The following is a 20834-nucleotide window of genomic DNA, read 5'->3' on the forward strand; positions in this document are numbered from 1 at the left end:
ATTGTCGATATCTCCGATATTTATATATAAATCTATTCCCAAATATTGTTAAATGTTTCAAAAATTCGATTACGTAAAATAGCTTTAAGTATAAATTGCCGAGCATCACTTACGACGGATGCTTGCTGTTGTGTAGGAGGAATTGTAAATTGTACTTTCCAAATTATATATTTTATAAAAGTGAAACTTCGCTTCGACAATTCGCTCCCCTTATACAAAAAAGACAACTTAATATTGAGCTCCCGAAAATATAGAAGGGCGCAAGTAACGGTGAGGCTAATAAACAGAACACCCGTTGGAAACTGCGTAAGTTATATCTTTATTTTGTTATAAACATCCGCTGCAGATTGCTTTTAAAAAGTTGAATACTGACGGAAAAATAAATTAAAACATAACAAGGAGTTACGATGAAGAACTTGTTTTTATCTACCAGATTTAGAAGTTAATTTCTGTAAATTTTATTCGACGTTAACTAAGTTATACATTACGCCCGCCAAAGCGAGCAGATTAGCCAGTATAGCCAGTAGATATCCCAGTGCTGGACAAAGGAACCCTTTTTGAGGAGAGACTTTATTCCACCACTTTGGTTAATATAAAAAAATGTATACTACAGATTGTCATATTACTTAATTCCCTTTAATTATAGAAAACAATTTCCTTAATCAATTAGTTTTGTAATCGTTTGAATACATGAACTTAATATTCTTCATTCAAGTCATCTTATAAAATCACTTTTGAATCGTCATGTTATACAATATTTAAATAAAAGCAAAGCTTCCAGCAGAGAACTGGTAAGGAACTCAGAAGTTACTTTTTCCTCCCAATTATTATTAATAATTAAATTAAATTAAATTTATATTACCTCCAGGCTTTTTTAGTCATCTCTATTATATTTTTTATGAAATTGGCAACCGGACGAGCAAATGGGTCACCTGATAAGAATTAAACGCTGGCACATTGAAATAACATAATTAAAATTATTAATAAGGAGGAATATCAATGGCACGGGCAGTACGGCTCTGTACAAATAATAACACATTAAAAATTACATTATAGAATTTTATTGAATAACAAACCAATTAAGAATGCATTACGATATGAAATTACATTTATAAAAAGACCAAGTTAAAATAACTTTTGAATCTTATTATAGAAACTAGGTGACATATAGTATCAAAATATAACAAAGTATACTATAATAACCTTCTCTATAAAAAAGACATATACATACATACATACGTATATGCAAAGATATATTGAAACAGATGTATCAGCATACGTTTTTATACATAAGATACCTACCCAGATGAACCAGCTCAGAGTTTTAGTGCAAGGTATATTCTAATAATATCTAGGAATATTTAATCTCGAATAACAAGAGTTAACTCGCTCGCCTTGTGTATTTCAGTTATTTCCACAGTATAATGTCGTATGGCATCCTACTCTGGGGTAATGCAGCTGACATTAATACCATTTTTGTACTGCAGAAGAGGGCTATTCGTGCAATTTATAACCTGGGCTCAAAAGATTCGTTAAGAGGTAAATTTAAAGAAACTAAAATAATGACTGTCGCTTCTCAATTTGTTTTTGATAATGTTATGTATGTACGCAAATACATAAATGATTTTCCCAGAAATTGTGACGTACATTCTATTAACACTAGGAACAGGAATAAACTTGTTACTCCAAGTACCCGATTACACAGGGTTAGTAACTCTTTTTTGGGGCAATGTATACGTTTTTACAACAGGATCCCAGAAAACGTTCAAAATTATTCAATTATAAAATTTAAAAAAATCGTCAAGGAGCGTTTGTGTGCTAAAGGATATTACAACACTAATGACTTTTTAGTTGACTGCACACCTTGGGAATGAAATGATCGCCTCCAGGCTGTTTCAAATAGCTAAAATATAATTATTATTGTACATGCAAAATGGAAAAAAAAAAATATCCCGCTGAGTTTCTTTCGCCGGTTCTTCTCAGGTCCGAGGTGTTAAATTCCGAACCGGTGGTAGATTTTTGACTACTAGTGGGTCACCCGCGAAACTTCGCGTTCATTCAAAAGATGAAAATGAATTGTGGAATGAATGATGAAACCTATGATAGGTTTTGTTTTGATTTCATTTCATTGTAAACTGCAAGTTACTTATCTACATTTGGCGCCAACATGATGAAAACTTATTTAAATGAAATATCTAATGTCAAATAGTACACATGAATTCAGTTTGAATTGGAGTTTATCGATAATTTTCTTTGGATTTGTTTATGTTTTTCATTTTTTTTTTTCTTATACATCCGTAGTGCCGCTCTCTGAGCGGCCAGTAACTTTTTTCTCTCTCTAAAATTAATTGTTTGTTAGAATGTTAGAATTTATCTAACAATTTAGCTCGAAGTTCAAAATCATCATCGAAGTTTCAAGCTCATCGCTCCCACGTGAATTTTGCTTTAATGAATCTTTTACAGATAAGGGGTCCATTTTCTACAAATATCTTCATTTAGCGTTAATTAAATGAAGCCTTTGTCTGTCAGAGCAAATTTACGAGTAATTGCGAAAATCGAATAAAATTATTGGATGACTTTGAATCAATTTAAAAGAATCAATTTTTTTCGCTCATTACAACTATCTCGTTGTGAATTTCGTTTAGACAATTGTATTAAATTTCCTAATATTAGTTAATCCCTTATAGACTTAAGCCTGGTACTATCTTTTTTTTTTACATCAAACAAGACTGAGACTTTCTCTAACGTACCCGAAATGCTGTTCTCAATAACAATAGCAAAAACATACTTAAAGTTATTAATATACAAAAATGTTTTTACATGTAAACACTGCACCATATCGTCAAATGGGATAAGAAAAAATAGCATCTTAAATTTAAGTTTACAAAAAGTATAATAATAAATATTTTGTAAAAATAGAAATACGATTACAGAACATGTAAGTTATTTTTTACAGTATATGCAGATTATTAATTATTAATTACTTTTATTAATATTATAAAGATTTTTTATTTATTTATGTATTCTTAGTTACCATAACCATACCAAACTAATGTTACCACTTGGTAGTAGGGATAAACACCACCGATTAATCAGATATTCTACCGCCAAACAGCAGTACTCAGTATTGTTCAGATATCATAAAAAAGAACATTTTTTTTGTGATATTTGTTTAGCACCTGGATAAATCACCACTGCCGCATAAACTTTGGCAGTGTAAGAAATATTAACCATCCCTTCGCCAATGCGCCATCAACCTTGGAAACTACTATATCATGTACCTTGTGCCTGTACACTGGTTCACCTACCCTTTAAACCTACACAACAACACCAACTAATACTGTTTGGCTGTAGAACAAGTGAGTTGTACCTTCTCAGACTGACTTCAAGCAAAGCCCTACACGAGTATCATCCAAAGTCAATAAACACAAGTTAATATCGGCCCGCACTTCAATAACAAAACTTCATATATTGGATTGATTCAAATGACTTTCCCGTTCGTCATAAAACGAAATGAGATGTGAGGATGACCTCATTGAGTGCACGTTGCAATATCGTTGCGAGTGTATTACTTATGGAGTAACACGTTTGAAACTGTTATTTATTACATCAGAAATTGAGATAGATCGACACATTTTTATCGATCATTTAATGAATTAATAAGTATTTTAATATTTATAAGTGTGTAAAAGACTTTTTTACTGTTTTGGGTAGTATTCGGTAGTCCAGTAACTAAATAATAAGACCATTCGAATCGAAATCGAAAAGTTATCGAGTTTTATATAGTAAAACAACTATACGGACTACTACTGTTTTGTTGTAGAATATCTGATGAGTCAGTTGTACCTAACCAGATAAAGCTTGCACAAAGCTTATCCACCACATTTTATAAATATTATAATAAAATAATAATCCTTATTAAAATAAATGACATATTAAATTATACTTTTTAATATCTAGATTCTAACGTGTACGTGCTATTTAAAAATCAAAGCCAAAATATTCTTTCTTCAAGTAGGCTCAAAGCACCTTTGAATCTTTATGTCATACTATTAAATAAACTCGTTATAATATTCTTTGGTAGAACAGCCTACACTGAAGAAATAATTGATAGTATTTTTTTATTCCAGGTCTTCCGAACGATCTCTCAGTGTATTGGCATCAGTATCCATACAGTCTCGGTGTGGTGTTTTGTAAGCTGCGAGCGCTCATATCAGAAGCGTAAGTATCCTTGAATCTAAATTATACGATTATATTTATTGAGACGTCTTAGAAATTGTGGTATATTTATAAATAAATGAATTGACAGTTGAGCAAAACTGTTCGGGTGAATGATACCATTTTCCGTTAAATAAGTTTTTTTTTACGCTAAATATTGACGAGTATACTTGGTGAGTCATTTATACTAATATTTTAGATGCGTATGTAACTCTGTCTGCTTGTGTGTCTATTGCTTTTTCACGACCAAACCACTGAAGTGAATTTAATAAAATTTGATATGAAGCAAGCTTGGGCGCCAAGGAAAAACATAGATCCAATTTTTAATGCTTAACCTGTTACAGCCTTATTATTTTAATCACTCAAACTGCACAACAATTTATTTTCCACTAATACACATTACTTTTCGACGTTAGGATTTTAATTATAATTAAAATCACTTACTACTTTTATAATATAGGTATTTATTTGTCAGCTCACCTTTCTTGATCATATCTCGCCAAACGAATGGCCGGTTGTCCACTTTAACTATAAACTTCATTTCTAGTCCAAGTAAAAACCATATTAATCAAATAAATATTTAAATCTAAACGGAAAGAATCATTTGAAATACTAAAATATTTTTAGGATATAGTTTATGATTTATTAGAGTATTGTATATTTTCGCTTTGTTAAACAATGTATCAAAATCTAAATATCTAAAGTCGGTTACACACCTGACAACCAACCCCTATAAACAGCGATGACGCAGGCGACGACTGGTATGTTATACTTTTAAGTATACTAGTTGTAACTAACTTTAGTTACATACAATATTCGCTATTGAACTTTCCCCTATTCGTTCTTGACAAATAAAATGTAATTTGCACAAATATTTTTATCAATAAGCGAAAAAAAATACTTTCATATAAGAATGAACATGTTACAACGAAAGCTATGAATTATTTATTAAGTTACAAAGTGTCGATCGTGACGTCATGTCATGTTAGCAAGTATCACGTTTAGTACTAGATTATGATGCTGCAGATTCCAAAGTCCAGGGTTCATATCAGGATACGGACAAAGGTGTGATAAACGTCCCAGGGGACCAATGAAATTTTCTGGCAACAAGTCAATACTTCCATGTGTCAGATTGCCATCCTATCGGACCGTGCGAATGAGGGTATCAATTTTATACTATATTATAGATAATACAGTACTTGCAAACATAGTTGCACAACGCGTCCCCTTGCAATGGTGGTTACACCTTATTTTGGAATAATAATTATTTCGACCATTCAGCGGATTTCAGTATGGTTACTTTGATTTGAAATAATGTTTTAGTGTGGTATCCCTTTGTGCAAGTCTGTCCACCCACTCATCAGATATTCTACCACCCAATAACTACGCTAAGTATTGTTGGGGTCCGGCTTAAGGGGTGAGTGAGCCAGTGCAACTATAGGCACAAGAGACATTACATCTTAATTCCTAAGATTGGAAGCGCATTGACTTTGCAAGGGATGGCTGATATCAAATCAAATCAAAATATACTTTATTAAGTAGGCTTTTACAAGCACTTTTGAATCGTCATTTAACAAACTATTTAAAATAAAGCTACCACCGGTTCGGAATGTAGATTCAACCGAGAAGAACCGGCAAGAAACTCAGTAGTTACTCTTTTTCAACATATAAAAATACAGTCATGTTAGTTAAATACAATTATATATGTATGTTATGTCTCCTGCCTGGAAATCCACAAGCATTAACTCCACGCTTTTTTATCATCAATATAATCTTGTATCGAATAATATGCCTTACAGTTATTTCTTACAGTTCCAATGTCTATGGGAGGAGGGGGTGTAGTCCATTTGCACATCCGCTTACCTATATCATAAAATAAAAAATCACATACAGTCGTAAGGAGCGGAGCAGTCATAACAAACGACGATCAGAATGGCATACCGTGTGAAACGGCAGTATAATAATTGGTATAATCAAAATTAATGCGCTCGTAACCCCCGATACATCTGTGATAATATAGAAATGATATTTAAATGTATGTGTCGATCAGTTCGGTTCGGATAATGTACTTATTAATATTCTAAATGCCAAAGTTGGAAGTGCATTCAAACCTTTTTACTCTAGACGGTTAATAAAAAAACTGAATGCGTTAAACCAAATTGACAAATCTCTGTGTAAATTGAAGGATTTCGCTGATATACACTTTCCTTTTGTATCGTTTCTACCTGTAATACGGTTTGCAACTAAGTTTTATTTACGAGTATACGTTACTAGATACCCGTCCTAATTCACGTGCCAAAAAAAAAATTATTGCGTTTTATTTTTAAACAATAATACATAAACACGCCCGTTATATTGTTCACGCGGATTGCAAAGTGTGAACGGCTGACTATGTTATTTACTTTGATAAGTATTCATACTTTCTGACAATTAAACTAAACATCAGTTGATATTACTCTAAGTTATCTAATTGAATCTATGTCTAATTAATCACAGTCACTGGCTTTTCTGTAGACATTAAATGAAAGACACACCGAAAGGTACTGGACCGGAAATTTCACTTCCCATAGTCATGTATGTGTCAACGTACCCAGCGTATGATCGATCTGAAACTATAATATCAATAAAAGTTCAATATTAATTGCCATAGTAGTCCTATGCAAATATAGAGAACGGGAATTAACCTCACTTCTTTATAAAATGGATTTACAAGTGGCTAAAGACAGAAAACAATATAAAATTTAAAAAATCCGTGTGAGTATTTACATAGTACTCAAAACAAAACACATTTTTTTTTTAAAAGTGTTTGTTCCGTATAATCTACGAAACGGCTGAACTGATTTTGACGATATTTTCAAAGATAGATGCCAATATTTCAAGGGGTAACTTAGACTGGTTTCATTTTCGAAAATAGAATTAGGGCTACACTAAAAATAATAAAAAAAAGGGAAAAAATAATAATTCGGTTAGGTTGAAATAAAGTTTAAAAAATTAAATTAAAATGATTTTATAATTGAGATTTCGGGCACGTTAAGTAACGTTCCAGTTTCTTTGATGGAATAAATAAATTGAGTTAGCAGTAGTTTAGTCTGTCTTTTTAGGAGAGGACGGGAGGTTTAGAGAGGACGGGTTCGTGAATTCACGTGGCAGATTCTCATCCACCACGTACAGGTTTCCTCACGATGTTTCTTCACCGCCGAGCATGAGATAAGTTATAAAAATAAATTATGCACAAGCATTCAATGGTATTTACCCCGGGTTTGAACTCAGAATCACCGGTTATGATTCACGTCTTGTAACCGCGTGCCAACCTTCATAGTGGTGGTGACTGTTAAAGGGATACTTTAATGGGTCAATCAAATCACTTAAAATAAGGAAATAATTATTCTAAGTTAAGTATAGTACGATACAACTTAGATGTAGCATAGGCAAAGTTCGTAAAACCGATCACATCCACGTTCACATTAAGTGACTTCAAAATCATCAATCATTTTAATTTGTAATGCGAAAATGATCTTTACGCAAACGTTATAATTTGTAATGTCGTATAACCAAATACATTCGCAAAATAGACGTTAGACTTTTTTAATTTTATTTGTTGAAGCTATATTTAAATTGTATCGTACTATAGTTATTTTTAATATAACCAAATTAAATACTAAAGCGATCAGAGCGAAGTTATTACCAAATGATTATATTAATTATTGGTTAGATTAAGTTGAAAAATACGCAGTTCGTTCTGAATAACTAGTTACAAGGAAGAAATAAATAATAATTAAAAGTAAAGTAAAAATATTTTTTTAAGAAATAGACAAAATTTTCTTCGTCTTTAATAAAAAGAGCTCAAAATTTTTTTTGCAAAATTACCCGATAATTTTACCTTTGTTTAGGAAATACTAGCAGATTTGCTATTCTTTACAGAGATTTTTTTTAGTTTATTTTATTTTATGTTGACTTTTAAAGTAACTCAACATCTTACCTTCAAAAGAGTCACAGTATGTATGGATATGTCATTTTTCATACTGAAGGTTTTTAGTTTACTTTGTTATATTTCTCTGCTAGACGTCACCTAGTTTCCGAATTCGTAAAGTCATTCCTCGATCACGGTATTCGTTTCTATAATAAGATTCTACTGTTATTTTTAACTTGGCCTATTTAAAGATTTAATTTTATATCAAAATACATTGATAAATAAGGCTTGTTACTTGTCTTGTAGAGAGGTGCCGACGTCACCACATTAAATGAATCAACGATTAAGAGAATAAATTATTTAATAAACAAGTAGAGGAAAAATTAAAACAAAGTTTGACAAAATTGGTTCACTAACCTACAGAAACGGAAGCACCGCGCCTTTTAGTCAGTCCTTACTCTAGTCGAGATATTTACATAGATACGATTAGGTACTTGCTACATTACGACCAAAGCGGCGGATTATTACTGTCCTTTGTCGGAGCGAACCGGCGCCATAGTATAAACAATTTACACTCGCGCCATAACTTGTTTTAGAACAAAATAATAACAGAAAACCGTCTAATTTCGCACTTAAATTTGTGTTTTTACACAATTGACATAAAATAAGAAGGAAATAGTTAAGCATCCAAAAAAACGAACTATAAACTTATCAATAATTAAACAGAATAAAAATTCAAATGCTACCTAATTATAGTTAGCTGTGGCGTGAGTAGTCTCCAAGGACACTATAACTGGACAGGACGCGTACCAGTGCTCAAAATCACGGCTCACAGTGCGCAGTTCATTGTGTGTTGTATTTATTTTCGTTTGATATTTCTATTTAATAACATCGATCATAACAATATAATAAATTGCAAACAAGAATCATCTTTATTTTTCCGCACAACTACGGCTAAAATGATTTGTACCTGATATAATCAAAATGCATGTCCCATACGATTCCTCACGATAACCCGATATAACCATTCGCCCGCTACATCGCTACATCTGCTCGGAATGAGAAATATGCACATTATCCGTTCCATAGCGAATACCATCCGTGTAACGTACAACGCATTCGATCCTAGTATCCCTATTTGTTCGTCTTACGATATTATATAAAAGAAATTGGAATCTTGTTCGCATATGAGAGATATGCCTGTCGGACGACTCTGTGAAAGCAATATCGAAACGCATCGGTAGATCTGAAGACTAAACGTATTATATATATTTTTTATTTTGTTTTGCGATTCTTAGGTCAGACTAGTGACTACAAGGCTGCAGATACCAACTGTTGAGTTGGTGGTAGGGCTTTCTACATACATATATAATTGTATTTAACTAACATGACTGTATTTTTAGACGTTGAAAAACAGTAACTACTGAGTTTCTTGCCGGTTCTTCTCGGCAGAATCTACATTCCGAACCGGTGGTAGCTTTACTTTAAATAGTTTGTTAAATGACGATTCAAAAGTGCTTGTAAAAGCCTACTCGGATAAAGTATGTTTTGATTTGATTTGATTTGTGCAAGCCCGTGTGATACCAGCCACTGTTCAGATATTCTACCGATAAATTTCGCAAAGTCAATAAACCATTCCTGGGACAAGGTATTCGTTTCTATAATAAAATTCCGCAGATGTTTTCAACTTTGACGATTCATAAATTAAATTAGTTTGTTAAAAATATACAGTACTTAATAAATAAGGCAAATTATTCAAATCAACATTATATAGATGATCGAACGTTACCGTGCGATCTCATCGGAGTGAGTGTGTTATTATATAAGTTTAAATATTTCAATGACTGGGCTATATAAATTCAAATCAAATCATTTCTTTCAACTTGTAGTCGGACTCATTATATAAATCTTCTACATTAAAATATATTTAAATATATTTTCACAAACTAGATATTGTAACATATATTTGTGATATATGTCATACGTGTTGCTATGGTTAACACTCGTATTTATTTTTACTCGGGTTGCTATGGGAAACATCCTTCTTAGCTACAAACTAACAAGCAATTGAACGTGTTTTTCTATTATCCACAAACATCTCAATATTAAGACTTCCTAAGTAGGATTTTTTATTGTACTTGAATCAATCTTCACTTTACTCTAGTAAAATATATAAAAGTACCTTATTATTTACGGATATATATCACGAGATTAAGATCATATAAAAATACAATTTTAATATAACTGAATTTCAATTGAATCTATTTCAAGTCTATAGCTCACACGTTTATTTCATGTTCATGGCAAAAAGACTCATGCAGAGTTATTTTCCAAAACTTATTTTGTTTTTACTTAACGATATCGTTTAGTCGAATCACATATTTGGCGTATTGGCAAACATGACCAATACGCCAACATCAATCATGTGTCAGCGGATGGCCAACGAAATGATGTATATAAAGTATAGCCTTTACGACTTATAATACTTGTTGACTTCCAGGCAGGATATATTACATACATATATAATTGTATTTAACTAACATGACTGTATTTTTAAATGCTGAAAAGGAGTAACTTCTGATTTTCTTGCCGGTTCTTCTCGGTAGAATCTACATTCCGAACCAGTGGTAGCTTCACTTAATATAGTTTATTAAATGACGATTCGAAAGTGTTTGTAAAAGCCTACTTGAATAAAGTAAAATTTGATTGTTTTTTGACTTCCTAGATTTGCATTTTAAAGCTACATTAAATTGAAGGGTTTAGGTTTTATTTATATTTAAAAGTGCTAAACTGATAAAAACAGTTGGATTTCCAAAACTCTGTTTGCGTTAGATAGCCCATTTGTTGAAGGCTATATGATTATATATCCTTACGCGTGTTACAGCGTAATCACGCTGCGACCGTGAGGAGGGAGACAGTAATCATAAACATCAACGTGATCCTGTGTAAGAAAAAAATATGTATTTTTGTATACAAACGTAATTAGTTTGTACGCATATCTTCTAGTATAGTGCTTGCATAACGATGTTCGGACGGCACGTGGCGCCGCGTCAGCCGTTTGACACTTGTTTTTCATAGTTTCAAGTTAATTAGGTGGGTGTTTTTTATTCATCCTGATTGTAACATCGCGTTGCATCAAATATTCTAGTATTAGTTTAATTTAAAAAAAAAAAATATAAGTAAATTTTGGTTTATTTTGGGTCCTCCGGTCGCGTCCTTCTTAACTAACTTGTTACACGATAACTAACGCCATAGAAAAAGCTTTTGGAGTAAAATTGTCATATACACATTATAATATAACATATATATATATATATATATATCTTAATTTAAAATCAAATTCTTCATTCGATACTCTATACATATGTATATCTACTAGTAACATTTCAGGAAGCTTTCGACTTTTCTCTAATGTGATAGTTTCTGTGAAACTTCACCGAGAATTTTAGCTTTTTTATTTTTTACAAATGTCACGACCACAAGTAAGTTCCACGTTACAAATAAAGTCCAAAGAGACCACGGAAGTTCACGTTACTACGTACAAATTTTCAGTCTTAAATATGTTGTTACCTGCATTGGATTGTTTTAACTTATAAACAGAAGTCTAAGTGATTAGTTTTATAGTAATTGAATCTGATTTAATACATGTGTACTTTAAATACTAACATATAGTATTTGAAGTACATCATACAGGTATTATGTCCATAAACGCTATTTTGGATTGCAGTCTTTTTTTTATCTTTTTTATTAGACGGAGTTTTGTCACTCAGTGACTGTCACTCCCGTAATTTTATGCTTATATTATACTATAATTAGTGATTAAGAGTACATCGAATATTTATAGGACGCTTAAATATCCTATATAACATCCTGGCTCTCTCATAGAGGCGATACAAGTTTCACTATATACTTTTAAGCAATAATATTAAAACAATTGGAAGAGTAATTAATAATCTGCAAATTTAAATATTTTTTTTTACTATATCTATAGAAAGCCTTATTTTTTCTGATTGGGCAGTTAATACTATACTTCCCGGTTGCTAATTATTGTCGTTGAATTTTGGGATAACCTGTGTATGAGTATGTTGTCCAGTTTAATAAGTATCTAGCTTCATCATATACCACCAGTACCTAAAGTAAAGCACTATATAATAATGGTTTTTAACATACATATGTTAACAAGTAGCACGTAGGCGTCCAGCTGTTGTGGCGTATAATAATTTATCTTAGTGATTCATTACCCTACACCTTATTACGTCCATAATTCATTATTGATTGATTTCGTTAATCGTCGTATTATTAAATTACGCTGTAAAAAATAATTTAACTTTATTAGTTCGTCAGCTGACTTCCGATTAAATTATTTTTTGTATAATGAGAGCGAGACGCACCAAAAGGAGCGTTTTTAATTCATTTTTAAATAATTCCTGGCACAACTTTATACTGTCTGTCTGGCTTTTTGCAAGCCCGTCTGGATAGTTACCATCCACTCATCTGATATTCTACCGCCGAACAGTACTCAGTATTGTTGCCTTCCGGTTTGAAGGGTGAGAGAGCCAGTGTAACTACAGGCTAAAGGGACGTAACGTCTTAGTTCCCAAGGTTGGTGGCGCATTGGTTATGTAAGGAATTATTTTTGGGCTGTAGTGACCACTTACCATCAGGTGGCCCATTTGCTCGTCTACCTGTATCATAAAAAAATGAGTGTATTAATAAAATTGGACTATTTTGTATTTCATAGAACCCACTAGTGTTAACATATCGACCATATCATCAAACATACCTACAAATATGGTGAAAATGACTATGTCATACAATTAATTGTGTGCTTATAAAAGATACAGTTCACGACGCACGCCCAACATAAATATGCTGACGTTTAAGCTGATTCTTGCCAACCTTAAGGCGCTTTTCTCAGAAATAATATTCACCGATTTTATAAAAGCGACAGAGTGTTTTGTTATTTCTTTATTATGATATTAATCAACGAATCATTCAGGGTTTTTGCAAATATGCTGTCTGGGGTACAGAAAAATACAAAGGGTACCTAACACATGCCCTTCCGAGCCTGGCAAAAACATAGGCGAAAATTAGTGATTTATAAACGGTAGTAATATAGAAAAATCCACAAGTGTAAATAACAATCAAGAACCGCAGCTAAGTGGCTCAGTTACGACTTAGCGGACCGATCGGAAAGTATTGACAAACTAGGATTAATCGCGCTCTCATCGGAGTGAACTTGGAACTTGTACTTCGAAGCACTGCTCAGCTCATTGGAAACATTTTTGGAACGAAGTTCTTTTACGCGGCTTGTAGCGTGAACTGGTAGAAAACGTCACGTTCGGAAAAATCGTAATACCCCCTCCAGGTGACCTTTCCCTCTCTTTGTTTCTCTCCACCTCTTTTTATTTTATGCATTTTTATATTATATTATTTAAACTTATTTTTAAATACTGATTTAAATCACGATTTTTTTTGATAAAATAATTGTCATTGTCATTTCATTCATTCTGAAATTAATTTATTTCACTGTGTCTTTTATTCAATACGTAATATACATTCCAACTGGGTTTTCCACGACAGCTCTTGTATATAATAAATATCATTACAAGTAAATGAATAGTAACGGCCTGTTCTTGTCCCGTGTGGCGGATTTTCGTACGACGCATGCATATTTCCTCGCGATGTTTTCCTTCAACGCTTAGCTAGAGTTAAGTTATAAAAACAATTAAAATTTCAGTTAAATCAAGTAAACAATATCAGGTAGTCTTAACTGAAATCAATCTCATTTCAATGCATAATTTGTCAAAATAAACAACCTAATTACTTCATAACCTTTAGGAAATTCGTGAAAATCATTGAAATGGAAGCTCATTCAACAATCTTAATGATTTTCACACCTAATTAATGTGCTAGACTGAGCTAAAATATTTGAAATATTTTATCCAGATAATCGCATTTTCGGATTGAATTGTCGACTCTTCAACTAAAACACTATTTGTTTAATAATACACATTCGATTGGTAATTTTGGATTTATTAGCAATCTAATATTACTGTCAACTTTGCTATCGTTAAAACTTGATGTAATAATATTTTATGGTTGGACGAAATAACGCTTATTAACCGCATTTTGGCGAAGTTTAACCGACGAATAGCTGTCACTAATGTTTTCGTCGTCGCCTGTTTGTAGATCCAATCGTTTTCAAAATTATAATGGCCAATCAATATTAAAACAATGAATGAAATGTCTGTTTATATATATATTTTAGTGGATAATTAAATAGTCTTTACAACGCGTAACCATCCGTTAGAAATATGTAAAATGCTATGTACAGGTGTACGCAAAAGCATAAACGATTTTCCCAGAAGTTGTGTGTAATAGTTTATAACTATTAATACCAGGAACATGCATGAACTTGTTAGCTCAGGCAGTCACACGGGGTTTGTAACACTTTTATGGAGTAGAAATCAACGAATAATAAATCGTTATATTTGATGTGTAGCATCTTTACTCTGGATTTCCTGCAATCTGTGGGAGTGGTTTTGTTAAAAGGGACGGAAGTATGTAACGACCAATAAGCGCGTGCGGTGCCGTAGCCGTGGCTAGAGGCCGTCATGATCCCAACCCAGTTCTATTGTTACAAATACATGTGCAACAAACACGTCATACGCAAATACTGTAATTTTCATTTGTTTACTATCCTTGCATTATCATGTTATAAAATTATTATAATTTTTACTAAAAATACCTGAACAACATGAAATTTCATGCTTGTCACGCATTTAAAAATATCTGTGGAATCTTTAGATAGAAACGAATATTTTGCAATATGAATACCAGGAAGGATGTATTTTGCGGAGGCGGTGTCGTGACGTTATAAGGTATTACATAGCCTTTAAACCTTTGAACCCAAATTTAAGGTACAAAAATGTAATAATATTTAATTAGTAATAAAATAAAAGATAAACAGCCTGTAAATGTCCCAATGCTGGGCTAAGGCCTCCTCTCCCATTTGAGGAGAAGATTTGGAGCTTATCCCACCACACTCCGATGCGAGTTGGTAGATACACATGTAGCAGAATTTCAGTAAAATTAGATACATGCAGGTATCCTAACAATGATTTCCTTCACCAGTAAACATGACATAAATTATTTACCAAATGAAAGCACATGAAAATGTGTGGTTCTCTAAGCTTGAACCCGCAATCATCGATAAAGTTTACAAGCATTCTGATATTCATGCCATCTCGTGTCTTAAAAATTAGAGAAGCGAAAAATATAGTGGTCATTTATAATTGTAAATTCACGTGCGCTGGAACTTTCTCAACCCTTATAAAAGGGCGAGTTAAACGTGTGCTACGAGGGTTGAATGGGGCGATTTTACTTTCAAAGCTAATGATCTGTACTCGGAAATTTTACAAGATTTTAATTCTTTTTATTTCTAGACTGAAAATGTAACTTGCATTTATAATGAAAGTTCGCCTGACAATATTTAATGGTACATGAGCTCTTTCTTATTTATTAACTAGCTGTGCCCGCAACTTCGTGCGCGTTTGATTATTTAACATAAAAGGTATTGTTGTAGCCTAAGCTACTCCTTATTACATCAGCTATCTGCCAGCGAAAGTCCTGTTAAAATCGTTCCAGCCGTTCCAGAGATTAGCCGGAACAAACAGACAGACAAATCGATAACAATTATAAAAAATGTTATTTTGGTATATTTCCCGTGTATACATATGCATTTAGTAAAAAGCGGTTATTTTAATATTACAAACAGACACTCCAATTTTATTATATGTATAAAGTTAAGAGTGTATTACTTTTTTCTTGTTATTGAATAGTGTCGTAAATACCTGTAGTGGTGTATCACACTGCATCGGTCCGTGTTGGTCCGTGTTGGTCCGTGTAGGTCCGTGTACTTTTGATTGCATTGTTTTTGTGAATATGCCGATGGTGCTTCAAATAAATAAATAATATAATATAGTTACACTGCCTCAGTCCTTCAAACCAGAACACAACAGCACTAAGTATTGCTGTTTGCCGGTAGGATATCTGATGAGTGGATGGTATCTACAAACTGGCTTCTGAAATAGGTACAATTGCCTCCAAAATCGCGTAAATACATCGCCGAATTGAAATAATTCGTCTTTTTGTTTATAGCAATCTGGTCGTATTACATGAGTTATAATTCGTCTTTATTTAATACTATTTTGGGTGGAAGTTTGCATGCTAATGTATATCATATATTTTTTTTCTCTTACATTAAAAGGTGGGGGGCACACATTTTACCACTTTGGAAGAGTCTAGCGCAAAGTATTCAGTTTAGAAAAAAATGATATTATAACCTTATTATCATTTTTGAAGACCTATCCATAGATACCCCACACGTATGGGTTCGATGAAAAACATTTTTTTGAGTTTCAGTTCTAAGTATGGGGAACCTCAAAATTTTCTAATTTTGTGAGAAAATCTTAATGCGGTTCACAGAATACATCTACTTACCAAGATTCAAGAGTATAGTTCTTATACTTTCGGAAAAAAGTGGCTGTGACATACGAACGGACGGATAGACAGACAGACAGACATGACGAATGTATAAGGGTTCCGTTTTTTCCCAAACGGAACTCTAAAAAGTGGAATAATAAAATAATTAAGAATATTTAATAAAAATAAATAAAAAAAATTTAATAACACACTATCAATTGCTTAAATTTTTTTTTGAGTCATGGAAATAATATATTTACTCTGAAGGTATATTTGTAAAACATACCTAAATAAACTTTGTTTATGTTAGCTCTAACAAATTATATTGCTTGTAAAGCTATCATTGGATCACAGTTTATATTCTACGGAGATAAATTAAAATAAAATAACATAACAATGTGAAAGTTAATTCTGTGCCTAATCCACTGTTGGGCATCGGTCTCCACTCCCATCGATGTGAAGGTTTGGTGCGTTTAACGTGGACTGGTTAGATACACGTGCGTAAGATTTTCATTCGACACATACAAGATGCTTCACGATATTTCCCTTCAACGTCGAACACGAGATCAATTGTAAACACAAATAAAACTATTTACATTCAATGGCGCTTGCTGGGTTATGAACCCAGCATGAATTATATATATGTATGTATATAATATATTTTGATTCGTCGGATAAGTGTCACGTGTTCTAGCCTGAGCCAAATCGACAATGCTTAAAATAAGTGGATTGTTCACTACGTACATATACGTAGGGGCGTATTGTGAAAAATGTAACCACTGTTCATTACTTTTCTAACGCCCAGCCACATATTTTGACTAAGGTGTAGGTTATATGAAGATAACTTTCAAGGACATTATATAAATATATATTTTTCATAATAGGGAAATACCCTAAGAATTTTGATGATCATCAGTGAGTCAATGACGAAATCAGGGTTTTTTTTTTATATATCAAAAAAAATCTAAAGTATAAGAGCTATGCAATTAAAACTTTATATATTTAATAAGTCTGCTATTGAAAATATTCGGAGAATTTTGTTTATTGGGTATAATCCAAACCCAATTTGTAAAGGTTCAAAGAATGGACGAATAGCTTTGAGAAGAGGTACCTCGGCGCGTCTTGTAGATTTGTTGTAATATAGACGTAAAAAAAAATCTAAATATACTTTGCCTTTGTTCATAATTTTCGTTAGAAATTTTCAAAATCAAACTCAATACTATTGCTGGTCACTGTTTATAAATAGGACAGTTCTGGATTGAGATTTTATTTGAAAAAAACAAATAGGTTCTTGTTGAATTGTAAATATTTTTTCTTATACATTTTTTTTAATTATAATATAAAGTGAAATGAGCAGACAGTTCACTTCTTGATACAAAAATTACGAGTGAGCCAGCCTTAGAGGCACAGGAGATATAACATCTTAGATTTCATTTATTTATCTACTTCACTAGACTTACGAGGCAATCAAGTGATATTAAACAGTTGCCAAGCAGCCCGGTGGTATATGTATGTGCATATATGATATTTAGTTGAGTTAGTTACGTGACCGTGATAGATACAATATCAAGTAATTCCCAGCAACATAATACAGGTGATAGAATGCAACATATAAACTCAATATATCAATCCTAGTGCTTAAATATTCTATTTGGAACGATGTCGTAGTCAAGGGGTGTCAGGGTACATTTGACAACATACTTCATATTTGATGGAACTAGTGACAAAACCAAAAAAACTTGATACATGATGCAATATGATTTCTCAACACGTTCATTATTTGCTTTCCTGTACTAATAACGTAAATGGTTTCGTCACTTAAACAAATACAATTAATTTTTCATACCCGGAACTGCACGTGTTGTTTGGAACCAAAAAAGATTAAGAAACTTTTAACAAACACGTTCTGTTTGTTCGGAATGCTACCGGAACTTTGCCGATCGATTCAATGTATGAGAAATCGTCCCACATTTTCGTAACACGAACACGTGGTCGAGTTGAATACGTTGAACTTCTCATTCCCGTAGGTTTAGGTCATTTTTATTCTTATTATATACCAATTTACATTTATAAAAAGAACATTTTTTACCTTAAAAATTAAAAAAAAACGAACCTAAATAAATGAATAAATGATTTTACAGCCATTTTTACACGAGATAATTAACGATACCTCATACATCCGAATCTGTACAGGTATTTCAAAGTTAAGGCGGAATAAAAGAACTCACATACGCACATTAACCCTGAAAATATTACATTTATTTTTTGGGTGGACGTGTTATAATTTTCGCTTGTAGAATTTTTATATTAGCATGTTGCATGATACTTTTCGAATTTTTCTTTCGCTTAATTTACAATAAATATTCTTTAAAAGATTTTCAACTTTTATATCATTAAATATTTCTCAGATGTTCGCGGTACAGCAACAGGATAACATTTTTCGTCGTGAGTTCTTATTAACATTAATGCATATGAAAGAAGGCCCCGACACCTTCAGAAGGCGGCCGTAAAAAATAACGAAATAACCAAATTTACTTATTTCCTCGCTGAATCGTATATTTAAATCGAAACTAAAAATTCTAATCTCTCTATAAATATTCAGTTAAGAGTTCACTCTGAGTCTAAAATATCTAGGACAGCAACATAAAATACACTTTCAAAGGTGAGATTGAAAAGTGCACAAATGCTACGAATTGACCAATAACAGTACGAAATAAATAATGGCGCCAAATTTAGAATGTTTAGCTAGTCTGAGTGCGAACCCCTCTGCTTTGTTAGGACTTCTGGGACGAGTTTTCAATGTTTATCGACATTTATGTAATCTCAAAAACCTAGATGATCATATTTATTTAACTTTGTGAACTGAAACAAATGAAAATTCGACCAAGTGCACTATATAAAATTGAAGTCACGTGAAAAGTCATTAATTGCGAAAAACTCAAAGATAGCTTCACTGAACGAAAGCTCGTAACTAAGGCATTAGAGAAGCTGAATCCAATCTTTTGATTTCGTATCCGAGCAATCAGATTGAAATGTTAGATGAGCTCTAGTTAATGTGGGGTCCACTCAGGATTTATTCTTGGTCTATTTCTCTTTCTCATTTCTAATAATGACTCACCATATATTTTACGTATTGTTACGTATACTCGTGTTCGTACACGAGATGGTACTCCTCTTATTTTCTTTGTTTTTTAAATGAAATGATGACACGACGTTATCAATAACTTACTGTTTAATTATTGTGCAGAAGAGGAGATCGCACATTTTCTTTTTGGTAGCATCTACACTCGGCGGGTACATTGAAATTAATCTTATAGAAAAGTAATCATTAGAGCTTACTTGAATAAAGTATATTTTGATTTTAATTTTGAAATCTGCCAATGACACAATATGTCAATCAATTATTGGGAAAATTTATTTGATAAGCATCTATCTAATCTAGATGCGCAGTGTGAGAATTGGTATTCAATTCTTCGTTTTAACGCATTAGAAATATAAATACACCGTGTATCATCAAAGTCCCTACAAATACAAAATTCGTAAACTAAATGTATTTAATATTTGCTAAATGGATTTGCAATTAGGCCATACCCTCCCTTTGTTCTGTATTACAACAATATTGTCTTCGACGCATCCTATTGCTCCTAACAAGCGTCTTAACGAGAAGTCTTAACGAGAGGAGACGATTCTCTATCGAAGGATTTCTCTAAGTCTTGATCCTAAAACCCAATTTATATACAGGACTTGGTAAAAGAAAAGTAAATCCTTTTTTTAAGGTAGGCTTTCAATTGTGCCAGCTGATGATAAATGGTTCCCACCGTATATATAGGCACTGTACTGAATATTGACTTTGCAGTATTATGAGGCTAATACCGGCGTCAACTTCGGAATGGAGGAAATATAATAAGACAAAAAAAGCTTATCCTGATCTTTGTTTCGACATTTTATTTGGCTCATAGAATACAATTCATAGAATTTCGTTTACGCTAGTCTTGTATATAGAATCACAAGAAATATATTTTATAAATAACAAGATATTTATTACTTAACTGTAAATGACTTAAATTTATTAGAAAGGTCGTCGTCGTTTGAGAATTGTACTCTCAGATCTTTTATTCGTTTAGCTGTTCTTGAGATAAAGTGGCTTATATGTACGTATGTACTTAGAGCCTATTCCAATGGAAGCAGGAAAAGAGATAAACAAACCTTAGATTTACGT

The 20834-nt window shown here is 32.5% G+C and overlaps 1 protein-coding gene across 2 annotated transcripts in view; it reads left to right on the forward strand.

The window, feature by feature from the left end:
- LOC113401532 (neuropeptides capa receptor-like) overlaps positions 1–20834 on the forward strand; it is an 83835-nt gene that overhangs the window by 20466 nt on the left and 42535 nt on the right. For both annotated transcript variants that reach the window (XM_064218487.1, XM_026641469.2), the window contains exon 2: positions 4131–4221. In XM_064218487.1, coding sequence (XP_064074557.1) covers positions 4131–4221 — 91 coding nt within the window. The remainder of the gene's footprint in view (positions 1–4130; positions 4222–20834) is intronic.

Source organism: Vanessa tameamea, chromosome 22 (genome assembly GCF_037043105.1).
Source record: "Vanessa tameamea isolate UH-Manoa-2023 chromosome 22, ilVanTame1 primary haplotype, whole genome shotgun sequence".
NCBI lineage: Eukaryota > Metazoa > Arthropoda > Insecta > Lepidoptera > Nymphalidae > Vanessa > Vanessa tameamea.